The 14,280-nt window shown below is 36.0% G+C and overlaps 1 protein-coding gene across 1 annotated transcript; it reads right to left on the reverse strand.

Moving 5' to 3' along the window:
• Nucleotides 1–1,863: 1,863 nt before the first annotated feature.
• Nucleotides 1,864–2,634, reverse strand: LOC138387320 (large ribosomal subunit protein eL15-like). The gene has a single exon (XM_069474262.1). The coding sequence runs from the start codon at nt 2,604–2,606 to the stop codon at nt 1,992–1,994; it is 615 nt and encodes a 204-aa protein (XP_069330363.1). The 5' UTR covers nt 2,607–2,634; the 3' UTR covers nt 1,864–1,991.
• Between the last annotated feature and the right edge of the window lie 11,646 nt (nt 2,635–14,280).

The raw sequence follows: 14,280 nt of genomic DNA on the forward strand, positions 1-14,280 counted from the left end.
GCAGCATCCCTGAGACAAATTAATGGGACTATTAGGCTTCCGTAGAGAAAGTTTGAAAACCACTCCTTCAGACAATGTGTAGAGTGTATCATGAACTCATTCATGGATTATAATGGTTGATATCTTGAAGTATTAATTCTGGGCATGGTATTAATACTAAATGCAAATGTTTTGCATTCTTTAAACAATCAGTTGGTAATGTATATGGAAGAAAGCATTTTTTATAGATCCTACCATGTGTTTAGTTCGTAAATAAAATCGTTTAAAACTATTGCCTCAGGCATCTCATTAGGATTTTGGGTAGATTAGTGTCTCAAGAGAAAGTTATTTAGAAGCATCCATTTCTGGCAATACGATTGATATAGATGCTGAAATCCTGCAAGTGCAAAACATCTAGTGATGTGGGGTATAGGAATACACACACAAACACATTCACTCTTTTATTTATTTATTTATTTATTTTAGTTTAATAGACATTTATTCCTTTCATTAAACAATGTCTACACAAAATCGAAATGTGTAGTTTTTTTTTTTTTTCTTAGAAAGTAATTTAGGTCTTAGGTCTCAACAAGTTTTATGAGCCTATTAACATTTTCCGGAAATTGATTAGCTCAGCCTTTTGAAACCCCTAGAGAAAAACTGGTTCAGGGAAACCATCAATTGGATTTTGAAATCAAACTACCTACTCTTAAGTCAGCAAACCCAGAATTTGGAAGAAATGGAGCAACCCCTCTTCTGTATTTCCCTCACACTCAAATTTACCCTGGGATCATTAGCCTAGTTCACTGAACACATGAAACATAAATGCAACACAATGTGGCGGGATGCTTGAAGTGAAGGTGAGTGCACAATTGATGGCCCAACTTTGTGAAAGGATAAGGATTTTTAGGGTATTTTGATCAGGGACAAAACACAGATATGTAAGGTTAGATTGAAAACCACGAATCTATATTGACACCAATGATGACGCTTCCTGTAACCTTACGGACTGGGTTGACCCAAGACGATTTGTTAAGAATGGACTGAGAATGATACATACTTTTAAGCAGCCAACTACACTTTTACCCCTAATGTGGCTAGAGGATTCATAATGGTCACAAATTAGTGTTACAGGTAAGTATTCAAAAATCTTGATTAAAGGTGACTTTAATTTTCTCACCTCACATTTGAAAGGTATTTACCTACTGGCCACTGGCTTACTAGCTTACAAACATAAAGTTAATGATTCTCATTTGCCTAATATTCAACTTCCATCAGTTTCAAAATACAGTGTAAATACCACTACTGTCTACTATGTATAGAATTCAGGACTCTAGATTTCATGGAGCCATGGGATTGAATCAGGAGCAGCTTTCATCTCTTACAGTAACTTAAATGGTACAGTGGAGACTGAGGCAATTTTTAGGTTAACCCAGATTTGTTTCATTTGTAAGATAGGCCTCTTGCAACAAGTTCATTCAGTTCTGAAAAACGGTGGCATTTTGGTAACTTTTCTTTCAGAAACTAATGGAACACTGGTTTAAATCTAAAGATGTGAGAGTACATTTTTCTACATATGATGACAACATAGGGTTAGGATATCCTCCTTCCACCCTACAAATTTCTAAACAAAACCCAATTTAAAAACCAGAGCATTGTCATCATCCCAGTAAAGCTGTAGGTTTCACCACATGCACCAAACAAATCTACAAGGTAGTTGTAGCACTCCTCTTTTAAAGAATTTATTTTACACCTATTATACCACACAGCATGTTTTAAACACTGACATATAACTCCCTAATAAGATAAAGCAAAGACAAAAAAAGCTTATCTTATTAGAAACAAGATACACCATCACTTATATTCTTCAAATATTATTGCACTTTTAACTTCATAATTTGACAAAGCATTCATGAAACAATCTGCAGACTAGTTTAACAGACAAATAACACCTTTAAGCAGACATGACCGTCCTAAATTGTTTATTAGGTATGAATTTTACAAACATTATATTAGCGGTAACGGTGGAGCTGGAGAGTATTGCGCCTTCTCCAAGCTGTACAGCGAGAACCACCAATAGTGTGGTGGAACTTATGGCCCTTTCCAAGGCCACGGCTCTTGCGGCCTGCAGATGTCAGCCCACGCATCTCCCTGTGCTTGTGGACCGGTTTGGTGATCCACTGGGAGTCAGGATTTCTTCTGATAGCTTTATGGAATGGATCAATGAGGATAACCTCAAAAAATTTGTACGTGGAATCTTCACCAACCCAGTAAGAATTCAGGACTCTTAGAGCCCCACAGTGGCGTCCAGCTCGCTCCTCTGCAATAGACTGAAGGCTTCGAGCAAACTTTAGCTGGTTTACACAGTGATGGACAGGCTTGCCATAGGTTGCACCCTTAGGAACTGGGCGTTTGCGGGCACCACGGCGCACACGAATCCTATATATGACATAACCTTGCTTGGCCTTGTATCCCAGTCTGCGCGCTTTATCCGGTCGGGTGGGGCGGGGAGCCCTGTGGAGCGCGGAGAGCTGGCGGTATTGCCAGCAGCGGACCCTCAGAAGAAAGCGCATTACATCAGACTGCTTCTTCCTCCACAGCTCCTGGATATACTTGTACGCGCCCATCTTGGCTTACCTGATGGCTGCCGCCAGACGGAAAGGCCACACTCACTCTTTTAAATCAATGGAAGAAGGTAAGAGTCGTTTGAAATGACTGCATGTATAGAACTCTGCCACCAACAGGTTCTGCACACAGAAGTTAGCAGGAAGGAGGGGACTGTGATCTAAGTCATGGGGTTGTGCGAAGGACATGGCCGTGGAGTCTTACTCACATAGAGTCAAGCTGACGGAGGCTTGTAGTTGCTTGTGAAAGTCAGTTGCTAAAGTTTAAGAGTCTGGCCAGCTGACTGGCTTCAATTGGTGGCTTTAAACAAGCTGTGGTGAAAGTATTTACACCACAGAAATCCACACAGTCTATAAATCAGGGCCTCCATTTCTTCTCAGACAGCCATTTGCTAAACATTTGCCAGCACATCACTGGCTACTCTAATAAGAAGCAGCATGGCTTAAATTAAATGAAAATCTCCACAGAGAAGCAAATGACAAAGAAAAATATCTGCCTTATTCTAAGCTCTGAGTTGGGGTAGAAAAAAACAAAACATAGCAATAAAACTTCCTCTGAGATTTCGTGGCTACCTTTGGCTCTCAACATTTATTTATTTATTTATTTATTTATTCCCAAATACATGAATTTGCATAATTAAAAAAATCTCTAAGGCAAAAATTTTGGGTTAAAATTTAGAGCCGAGTGAGGGGAGGTATAAGATGAGCCTAGAACATCTTGTTGTGCCAGGAAATAAGGAAATGATCAAGGAATGATGAGGACATGTCGACATGACACAGAACCAGTTTGAAAAGGCTTCTGATCAAATCTGGGACAATTTGTGTCATTGCAATGCCATGGGGTATTAATCAGAAATAGAAAAGAACAAACTACTGATACCCACAACAACATGGGTGAATCATGCTAAATGAACAAAAGGAGACAGTAAAGTCTACATACCACATGATTCCATTTATATAAAACATTAGAAAAGGCAAAACTGTAGTGACAGAAACATATCGATTTTTTCCAGTAGTCAGTATGGAGAGGCAGTAGGTTGACTCCAAATGGGCACTAGGAAACTTTTCAGGATGATAGAATCCTTCTGTATTTTGATTATGGTGGTGGCTTCCCCATTAAAGCTGATGAAAAGGGGAAAAAAAGGAAATCTCTTGTCACTCTTTTAATATCAAAGTAGACTTTAAAGCAAGAAGTGCTACTAGACAAAAAGAGGGACATTTCATTAAGGCGAAGGAATCAGTCTGCCAGGGAAATGCTAGAATTCTAGTTGTATGCCCAAAATAATACAGCTTCACCATATGTATAAAGCAAAAAAATCTCTGAAAACTAGGAGGTAAAATAGAAAATTCCACAATCACAGTGAGAGTCATTAATACCTTTTCCCATAGCTGTTAATCCTACAGCCAGTACTTCTTCCACACAAAAATCAGTAAAGTAGCAAACAATCAGTAACAAACTTGACTTTACTGCTATTTATAAAACATTACACCCAACCACTGCAGATTTAGCATTCTTTTCAAGTATACATGGAATATTAATCAAAATCAATCATATTGCAGGTCAAAGAACATGTCTCAACAAATTTTACATAATTGAAATCATTCACAATATGTTCTGTGAACACAGTGGAAGTAAGTTAGGAGAAATGTTAAGAAAAGATAACCAGAAAATCCGTAACTATTTGTGTGATAAAATAATCTGTCTGGTATTTTTCCTTGGTTCTTTTTTCCTGGTACAGAACTTCAAAAACCACAGAAATCTCCTGATAGAAGTGTCTTTTGCTATTCATAATGTACCACTTTTTGATCTTTATGACACTAGCATACCTGAGTTTATGCTACTGAAGTGACTTATGATAAGCCCTTAGATAGTAAGGGACTGGTCATACCAGGAAAACTAAGCACCTGATTAGAGGGTTAGAACTTTCCCATGCCCCGGCATCCAAGGAGGAGATTGGGTTGAATCAGGTAGCCAATGATTTAATCAACTATGGTTACAGACTGAAATCTCGATTTAAAACTCTGAACACTGAGGTTTGAGTAAGCTTCCTGGTTGGTGAATATATTGATGTACTGGGAGGCTGGTACACCCTGACTCCACAGAAACAGAAGCTCCTGTGTTCTAGGACTCTTCATCTGGCTGATCATTTGTATCCTTTATAGCAAAATGGTAATTGTAAAGATAGTGCTTTCATGAGTTCTGCCAGTCAGTCTAGCAAATTTATCACACCTGAGAAGCTGTGAGAAGCTTTGAATTTGCAGTTGGCCAGGTAGACATGGAGGTGGCCTGAGGACATCCAGGATTGGTGGCTAGCATCTGAAATGGAGGCAGCCATGTGGGACGGAACCCCTTAACCTGTGGAGTCTGTGCTCACTCTGTGCAGTTAGTGTCAGAACCGAATTGTAGAACACCCAGTTGGTGTCAGAGCATTGGTGTTGGAAAGCAAGTTGGGAGTGAAGATATAAATCTCTTGAGAATTTATGGATTAAAAAAAATAGATATTGGGAAATATTTTGAACTAAATTATAGTGAAGACACAGCATATTAAAACATATAGGATGCAGCTAAGCAGTGGTTAGAAGGAAATTCATAGGTAAAAATATACATTAGAACAGAAGAAATACTGAAAATTGCTTATCCAAATTTCCATCTCAGGAAGCTAGAAAAGAATAGAAAATCAAAAAGAAAAATGTAAAAAAAGAAAATAGTAAAGATAAGAAGGAAAAAAATCAAAGAAATAGAAAACAAGCATATATATTGTAGAGAAAAACATTTTAAATCTAAAAGTTGATTTTTTGAAAAAGATTAATAAAATTGATAAATCCTACCCAAAAAAGACAGAAAGCACAAATTAACAAAAGAAAGAATAAATAGGCCATATCACTATAGTTCCTACAGAAGTAAACAAAAAAAAATAGATATTTTATATATTATACCAAAGTATCTCACAATTTAGATAAAATAGGCAAATTCTTAGAATAATACAATTTATCAAAACTCACACAAGAAGAACCAGAAAATATGAATAGTCTAGGGTCTATTAAAGAAACTGAATATACAATTTTAAGCCTCAAGAAGAGAATTCCAGGCCCAAATCACTTCACCATTCAATTCCTCCAAACATCTAAAAAATAAACAATCTCATAAGTCTAATACATAAACTGATCTCACAGAAATTCTTCCAGAAAACATGGAAAAAAGAAGTGCTTCTTAAGTAATTTTATAAATAACCTTGATACTGAAATCTGATAAAAAACATTACAAGAAAGGAAAACTACAAGCCGATTTCTCTCATAAATATATACACAAAAATCTTAAATGAAAGATTAGCAAGTAAATCAAGTGATATGTAAATTGAATAAAACCTGCACAATTTATTTTACAGATATCTCAAAATACTGTTTACATTCATTATTGAAATTAGAGTAGTTGTCTGACATGCCATTAGCTATTATTTAGTATACCAGTAAAGAAGCAAACACATTATGTATCCCAGATTTGTTTTTTATATTTTCATAGCTGTATTTTGATAGAATTTTTTTTCCTTTTTAAATAAAATGTGTTTCTTTTTTAATCTTACATATTCCATTTTGGGTATTTAAAAATATTATTCCAAGAAGGGTACATTGGCTTTGAGTGGCAAAAAAAGGCTAAGCCACCCCTGTTTTAGAGTGATATCCACAATTGACATGCTCCACCCATGTGTTCAGTGTCTAAGTAGGTATTATACACCCTATTCTTAAAAATGAGTATATATATGAATGAAGTGTTTCACATGAGATATAGAGATTGCATAAGCAAATGGCAAGAGGAGGAGAATCTAAATTAATGTGGTATCTTGAGTGAGATCCTGGAGCAGAAAAAGGCATTAGATAAAAACTAAGGAAATCTGAATAAACTATGGATTTCAATTAATAATAATGCATCAGTGTTGATTTATTAATTGTAACAAATGTACCATACTAATGTAAGATGTTAATAATAAGGAGAAACTGGGCAAGGAGACATAAGAAAACTCTATACTGTTTCCCCAATTTTCTGTAAATCTAAAACTATTCTAAAAATAAGGTCTACTTAAAAAGCTGAGAGATAATAAAAAAGACTGTATAAGTATAATAAATATGTGGATACTACAATAAATGATAGCTTTTCTGTTGAAAAGGCTCTACCGAAACCAAACATACAAAAATAGATTTTAAGATAAAATAGATTTTAAGGCTGAAGAGCATTATTACACTTAAAGAGGGTCAGTGTATGATAATAAAAGCTTCACATCACCAGGATGATGTGGCAATTCTAGATCTATGTGCACCTAAAAGATAGTATCAAGCATCTAAAGCAAAATTTGACCAAAGTGCGAAATAAATATATAAACCCACCATTATAATGGAAAATATTTACTTCTCTCAACAATTGATAACCCAAGTAGACAAAAACGTCAGTAAGAATATAAAATATTTGAACAACTATTATAACTAATAAACTTGGTCTAATAGATATTCACCTGTATAGAAAGAGCCCTGTACCCAGTAATTGGAGAGTGCACATTCTCTTCAAGCACATGTGAAACCTAAAAATTGATCACATGTTGAGTGATAAAGCAAGACGAAATAAGTTCTAAAAATCAGTCTCATACAGATCACTTTTCTGATTTCAACAGAATTAGACAAGAAATCAGTAACAAAAAATAACTTAAAGCTTTATGTCTTGAAATTAAAAAAAGGTTTAAAAAACTATTATATCACAGAAGGAATCATAACATAAATACAAATATCAAACGTTGTAGAATACAACTAAAGCGGTACTTAAAGAAAAATGTATAGATCCAAGTATATCTATTGGAAAAAAAGAAAAGATAAATAATCATGAACTAAGTATATAACTGAAAAAGTTAGAAAAGCAGAAAATCAAAGAAAGTAAAAGAAATAATATAATAAAAATATAGACATAAATTAATAAAATCGGAAATAAAGCTCCAATAGAGAGAGACAATAAAGCCAAAACTTTATTTGAAAAATATATAACATTGACAAAATGCTGTTAAAACTAATTTTAAAAATGAGAGCAAAAATATCAAAAATTAAAGAGGAATATAACTACTAATACAGGAGATGAAGAAGATAAGAAATTACCAGGAATAAGTTTATGTCAATAAATTTGAAAATATGGATTAAAAAGCAACCTCAAACTCCTGGGCTCAAGCAATCCTTCTGCCTCAGCCTCCCGAGTAGCTGGGACTACCGGCATGTGCCACCATGCCTGGCTAATTTTTTTTCTATATATATTTTTAGCTGTCCAAATTATTTCTTTCTATTTTTAGTAGAGACAGGCTCTCTCTTGCTCAGGCTGGTCTCGAACTCCTGACCTTCAGCGATCCTCCCGCCTCGGCCTCCCAGAGTGCTAGGATTATAGGCGTGAAATTACAGAAAATAAATTTTTCTGTCTTGATGAATTCAAACTATGGAGTGATTGATCCCTTCATTCTCCTAACCTGAGACTCAGTGACTATACTGACTGGTTCTGTTTTAAAATGGTACTCTAAGTCCTAAACACCTCTGTGGTGTTGTGTTGTGTTGTGTTGTTGGGGCTGGGTGGAGATGTTGGAGGTGAAAGATGTCTTGACTGGTTCTCAAAAACAATAGCTTCCATATATTACAGTATATTACAGATTTACTATGTTCCAAATGCAGTGCTAAGTGTTTTAAATATATTTTTCTCATTTAATCTACACAATAATCTTGTAAGAAACATCCTGAGGAACACTGGGCCACTTCTCCATGTATCTGCTATAAAGATGTTATTAGAGCAACATTTTATGACTCTATAGCAAAGGTATTTGCCGTTTATGTAGTAACTGGAAGGTTCTGATTGTAATCAGCTAATTCAAAGAGTCAGCAGATGCTGGACCTACATGCAGTTAACTGATGTGGGAAAAAGGGGCAGAGTTCAATCCCAAGCTTACGCTCTCCTCATTTTAAAATGATGAGAAGTTTTTTGGAGTTTAGGCTGAGAAAAGAAGTAAAGATGACTCATTTTACTAATTTGCTGAATAGTGGATATTTGAACTGTGCGTTGGTCACTGATGCTAGAGGAAATATATTCTTCTACATTTTTTTTTTTTTTTACCTCAGAAACGTATCAAGAACAAAAAAATCCATAATATTTCTTTATGATACATTTTAATAAGCTCCATTTTCCATCTCACCAGAAGCAGCCAGGGTTCGTGTAAATGCTTCAATCTGTTTGAGCCTCTGTGTTCTCATCTGTAAAATAAGACTAATAGTTAACTTGCAGAATTATTGTGTGCATTAGAAATAATGTGAGTAAAGCAACTAATACAGTACCTATTACATGTAAGTGATCAATCAAAGGTATATGTCCAATCACTTCTGCCCAGCTTTCTATATAAGCAAATCACTATGATTTTACACAAGTAGGACATTTGTCCTTTTACTATAGCATCTTTCAAGCTATTTGGTTTCTTGATCATCATAAGCTGAGAAACTTACAAAAGTCTTATGCAAAAAGCTCAAGATACCATCTTTGGGCTAAAATGTATGACTTACAAGGCTTTTGTGATGTGGTCCTTGTCTAACATTTTGTTCAGCATTCTCACCAGTTCCCTACCTGCAACCTTATGTGGCAGGTAAACTTAGCTATTTGTATCTCTTTTACACTACACATGACATTCCTACATGATTACTGAAATGACTCTTCTTTCCCTGCCTGGCTAATTCCTATGCAGACATTATATCCTTTATAAAGTCTTCTGTGTTAGTCAGGGTTTTCCAGAATAACAGAACCAATAGAACATCTATATATCTATACCTATATCTATATCTATCTATATCTACAGAGAGATTTATTATGGGAATTGGCTCATGTGATTATGGAGACCAAGAAGTCCTATGACCTACTGTCTTCAAGCTGGAGAACCAGGTAAGCCATTGGTGTAATTCAGTCTGAGTCTGAATGCCTGAGGACCAGGGGATGGGGGGGAATGGAGTTTGATGACATAAGTTGTGGAGTCCAAAGGCTAAAGAACCAGAAGCTCCAATGTTTGAGGACATGAGGAGATGGATGTCTTAGATCACGAAAAGAGAGCAAATTTTGCCTTATTCCACCTTTTTGTTCTATTAGGGCCCTCAACTGATTGGATGATGCCCACCCATATGGGGGAGATGATCTTCTCTACTTACTCCACTAATCCAAACACTAATCTCCTCCAGAAACACCCTCAAATACATATCCAGAAATAATGTTTTCCCAGCTATCTGGGCATCCCTGAGCCCAGTCAAGTTGACACATAAAATTAACCATCACATCCTCCATTCTCCATCCCCACCCCAGGCTCCTGGCTGAATTTGTATTTTTCCTTTGTTTGCATTTCCACAGTTTTCCATGCTTATCTTTGTCAGGTTGAGTAACATTGAATTGTCACAGGTGGTTTGCTTAATTGTTTCTCCCACTAAACAAGAAGTCCTTAATGTTGGAGTTTGTGTTTCTAATACCATTATGTGTATCTAATGTCCAGAGACGGATACAACCCTTGGTTTATTATTGATGCTCCACTAACGTTTGTTAGTTGTCAAATGAGCATGAGGTGGGCTAACAAGTGTGGATGATTTCCTCTTCAGGGAACAATGCTATCAATGTGGCACCAACAGTGAGTATCTTAAGAATGTAAGGATAAAAAATTATACCCTTTGCTGGTCAAGCCTTTTGGTTCTGACACTGCCACTATTATACACATTTTGAAAAGAATAAAAGTTCCTCATAATAATAAATTTTTATTCTTCTCTAGTGACTGATGATGGGTTTGTTTCATTCAGGAGTTTTTCTATTAATAAAATTTTTTCAAAACCATGTATTCTACCTGTATATACTTTTCAAGCTGACATAAAGGTCAAATATTCATGTCAGCTACATAATAGTATTTAATTTGGAGGCTCTTTATTCAAGTTTTAAGAGGGCACCTCCTAGGTTCAATATAAGAATTTTATTAATAAGTGAATTAGTTTACACCTACCTTATTTCCTTTTTATTTTTAAAACTTTAATAATAGCTCCTTTGCTGAAATCATTTTAGCTTAAGGAATTCTATTTTTTTTATCTTTTGTTAATTTGAAATCTGAGAGAATTTTCCACATTTTCATTACAGCCATCTATAATGAAGCCAAAACAAGGTCTTCACAAGCAAATGTCAAGAAAGGCATTTTGGTTTACATTTATGAGAACTTGAATCTTTATCAAATACAAGCCAAAAAAGTTCAAAGTTATCAACATAATGTGAATGTATAGTTAGGAAAATCTACTTGGTGAATTTTAGGCATGTAAATAACTCAGCATTATATTCGCTTGGTTAAAAGCCAGTTGCTAAATTTTATGACTATTTTTGGGAAAGTATGTATTTTAAAGATTATGTAAAAATGTAATGTTTTTCTTCCTTTTTTACTGAGGTCTTTTCCCTCTGATAGAGCCTACCCTCTTTCATCAACAAGAGATTTTTGTAGAAGAGATTTTCTAAAAGGAGATTTTTTTCTCCATTTATATCAAAAGACATGCTCTTATTGTGATGATCCCCTGGTAGATCATAACAAAAGTTAACATTTTCATTTAACATTCCTGTGACGTGACTCCTTTTATTGTACATATTTACTTTGTTTACTGGCTTTCCCTCACTGACTACAGCAAGTTCTAATTGACAATTTTAAATTTAAACAATGTTGGAATCACCAAGAATGAGCTGCAATGCTTTCTTCATGACTTGTCCTCCTCTCCACACTGACTCCAAACACAGAAGTAGGCATCTCCTGGTAGAGAGCACACTAGTCCAAGAGTCAAAAAAGACAAGTTTCTGGCACTTTCTGATTGTTCTTACCTTGGGTAAGTCTATAAGTCTTCTAAGTGATTGTAGGGCCAGTGTAAAGTAGAGGCACTTTTTGCTTAAGGGATTTTAGTGGTCTTGGTAGTTGACTTTTCAGCAGCATTCCATCCCTGGCCCGATGATTAATTTAAAACAGTGGTTTACAAATTTGGCTGTACATTAGAATCACCTGGGGAACTTTTTATACCTCAGACGAATTTAATCACAAACTCAGGAGCTTAGATCTGATATTCAAATTTTTAAATATTTTCCTAATGTGCAGCCAAGATGGAGAACCATTGGTCTTGGTGATACTATAACCCTACAGTCCCCAAGCCCCGGTCTATGGACTGGTACCAGTCTGTGGCCTGTTAGGAACTGGGCTGCGCAGCAGGAGGTGAGCAGTGGGTGAGCAAGTGAAGCTTCATCTGTATTTATAGCCGCTCCCCATTGCTTTCATCACCACTGGAGCTCCACCTCCTGACAGAGGTGGCATTAGATTCTCATAGGGGTGTGAACCCTACTATAAACTGTGCATGTGAGGGATCTAGGTTCCACACTCCTTATAAGAATCTAATGCCTTATAATCTGAGGTGGAGCTGAGGCGGTGATGCTAGCCCTGCGGAGCAGCTGCAAACATAATAAATGTAGTGCACATGAATCATCCCCAAACCATTGCCCCCCACTCTGCCGCCTCAGTCCATGGAAAAATTATCTTCCATAAAACTGGTCCCTCATGCCAAAAAGGTTGGGAACTGCTGCTATAACCTTTGCCAGTATGAGTGAGCATGTGATCTGTGATCCAATTTTGGCCAATAAAATGCAACTTTGTTGTAGGAAAGCTTTGGGAAACACCTCTTTTCACCAAAGGAAACACAAGAGACAAAGGGACTTTACTGAAAGTCTGAGGTTGAAAACATCTCCCAGAGACAGACAGAGATGCCAAATCCGAGGGAGGTAGAACCAAAACTTAGAATATACCCCATTTCTAAGCTTCCAATTATTTGAGATTATAAATATCCTTATTGTATAAACCAGGCTCACAGTTTTTCTGTCATTATCAACTAAAACAACCTAAGGGATTTGCTCTAAATGAGCAATACCGATTCTACTCCTGGTTTCTGTAATTCTAAGTTAGTGGTTCCCACGCCTTGCTACATGTTAGGATGAGTATTATTTGGGAGAGTTTTTGAAAAAATGCAAACTCTTGAACACCACCCCAGGTCTTCTGAGTCAGAATCTCTGGGAGCATAGCCTAAGAATCTGTATTTTTACAACCATCATAAGATTTCAACACAGCCAATCTCTACACTGGTGTTTGAGAATAAGTACTTTTTTATATAAAGAAAGAAAAAGGATAGAAAATAGAGTTATTAAATCTGCAGTTTTGGATGGGAAAAAACAGGGATGGGCACAGTGGCTCATTACTATAATCCCAGCACTTTGGGATGCCAAGGCAGGAGGATTGCTTGAGGCCAAGAGTTTGAGACCAGCCTGGGAAACATAGTGAGACCCCGTCTCTACATAAAAATTTTAAAAAGAAAAAGAAAAAAGATGAAAAAAACTTTAAACATTATTTAGTATGGCTTCATTACCTCAAAGATGCAGAAATTGAGACCAAGAGATGTGAAATTATCTGCTCAAAGAAAAACATTTAGTTCTTTGACACCAATAAAAAAAATTATGTATTGTTTGCATTTGTTTTTCTTACAATTGAATGCCTCTTCAATTCTGTGTCACCAGATTGAGAAATAGGTTCATGGCTTGTGGACTCTACATAGTTTGGAAACTTCCTGGACTACATACTAAAAGATATATTAATATATTGTTTGGCTAACATGAAGATGATACCACGGAGTTGTTTTATGAAATTCTTGCCCTTAAAAATGTAATGAGTTAGTTACACCAGAATTTCCTAGCCCTTTTCCCGGCTGAAGTTGAATGAGGTTGGAAACCAAAGTCTGGGGGAAAACTTGCTGATAATTCAAAAACAATATCTCCTGTCAGTTTTGTTTGATCTCTTTGTGTCTATTATCTTCTTAGATTTATCTTTGGTTATTTTTTCCCCAAAATTCTCCAAAATAAAGAATTCCTTGGGATTCTTTAGCATTCTACTGAGGTTGTTTTATATAACTAGACACTGTATGAAAATTTGTATTTAGGTTGGCAGTTCTTATCCCACATACCAACATCTGTAGAATGTCCCTTTATATTATACCAACAATGAGAAAAATTAACCCCTAATTAGCCCAAGTCCCACAGAAAAATCAATACATTTTTATTTTTCCTTCCATTTTGAAGGGAGATGGAAGATAGAATGTCTTCATCAATTAGGTTCACATCTATAGGTAAATTTTAAGTGGCTACTGCAGGGCCAAGTTCAGTGTGTTGTTTCTGAGAAACAGCAATATATACCTTCTCCATATTCACTATAAAATATGACATCATCAGGGTGGAATTGTGGATCTTCAGACAGCTCTGTTACTTGTGTATGTCTTTACCAGCTCAGAATCTGAAGGGTGAGTACATAAGAGATCTGTACTCTTTGTACTCAATTTACCGTGGAATATGATGCATAGTGGCTTGGGCTACATACATGGAGGATTTATGCTCCTTTATGCTTGATGAATAAAATGTTCACAAATATATAAATTTTAAAATATCAGCACCATCAGGTTCTGTTCTCCTGTTTCTAAGACTTTTGTCTTTTTCCCCCCTCAGATCTAATATCAAGAGAATTTGAGACACTAAAACTCTCTACATTGGCTATTAAAAGTGGGGAAAACAGACAAAAGCCAGCAAAGGAAACCC

Source organism: Eulemur rufifrons, chromosome 7, assembly GCF_041146395.1.
Source record: "Eulemur rufifrons isolate Redbay chromosome 7, OSU_ERuf_1, whole genome shotgun sequence".
Classification (NCBI taxonomy): Eukaryota; Metazoa; Chordata; class Mammalia; order Primates; family Lemuridae; genus Eulemur; species Eulemur rufifrons.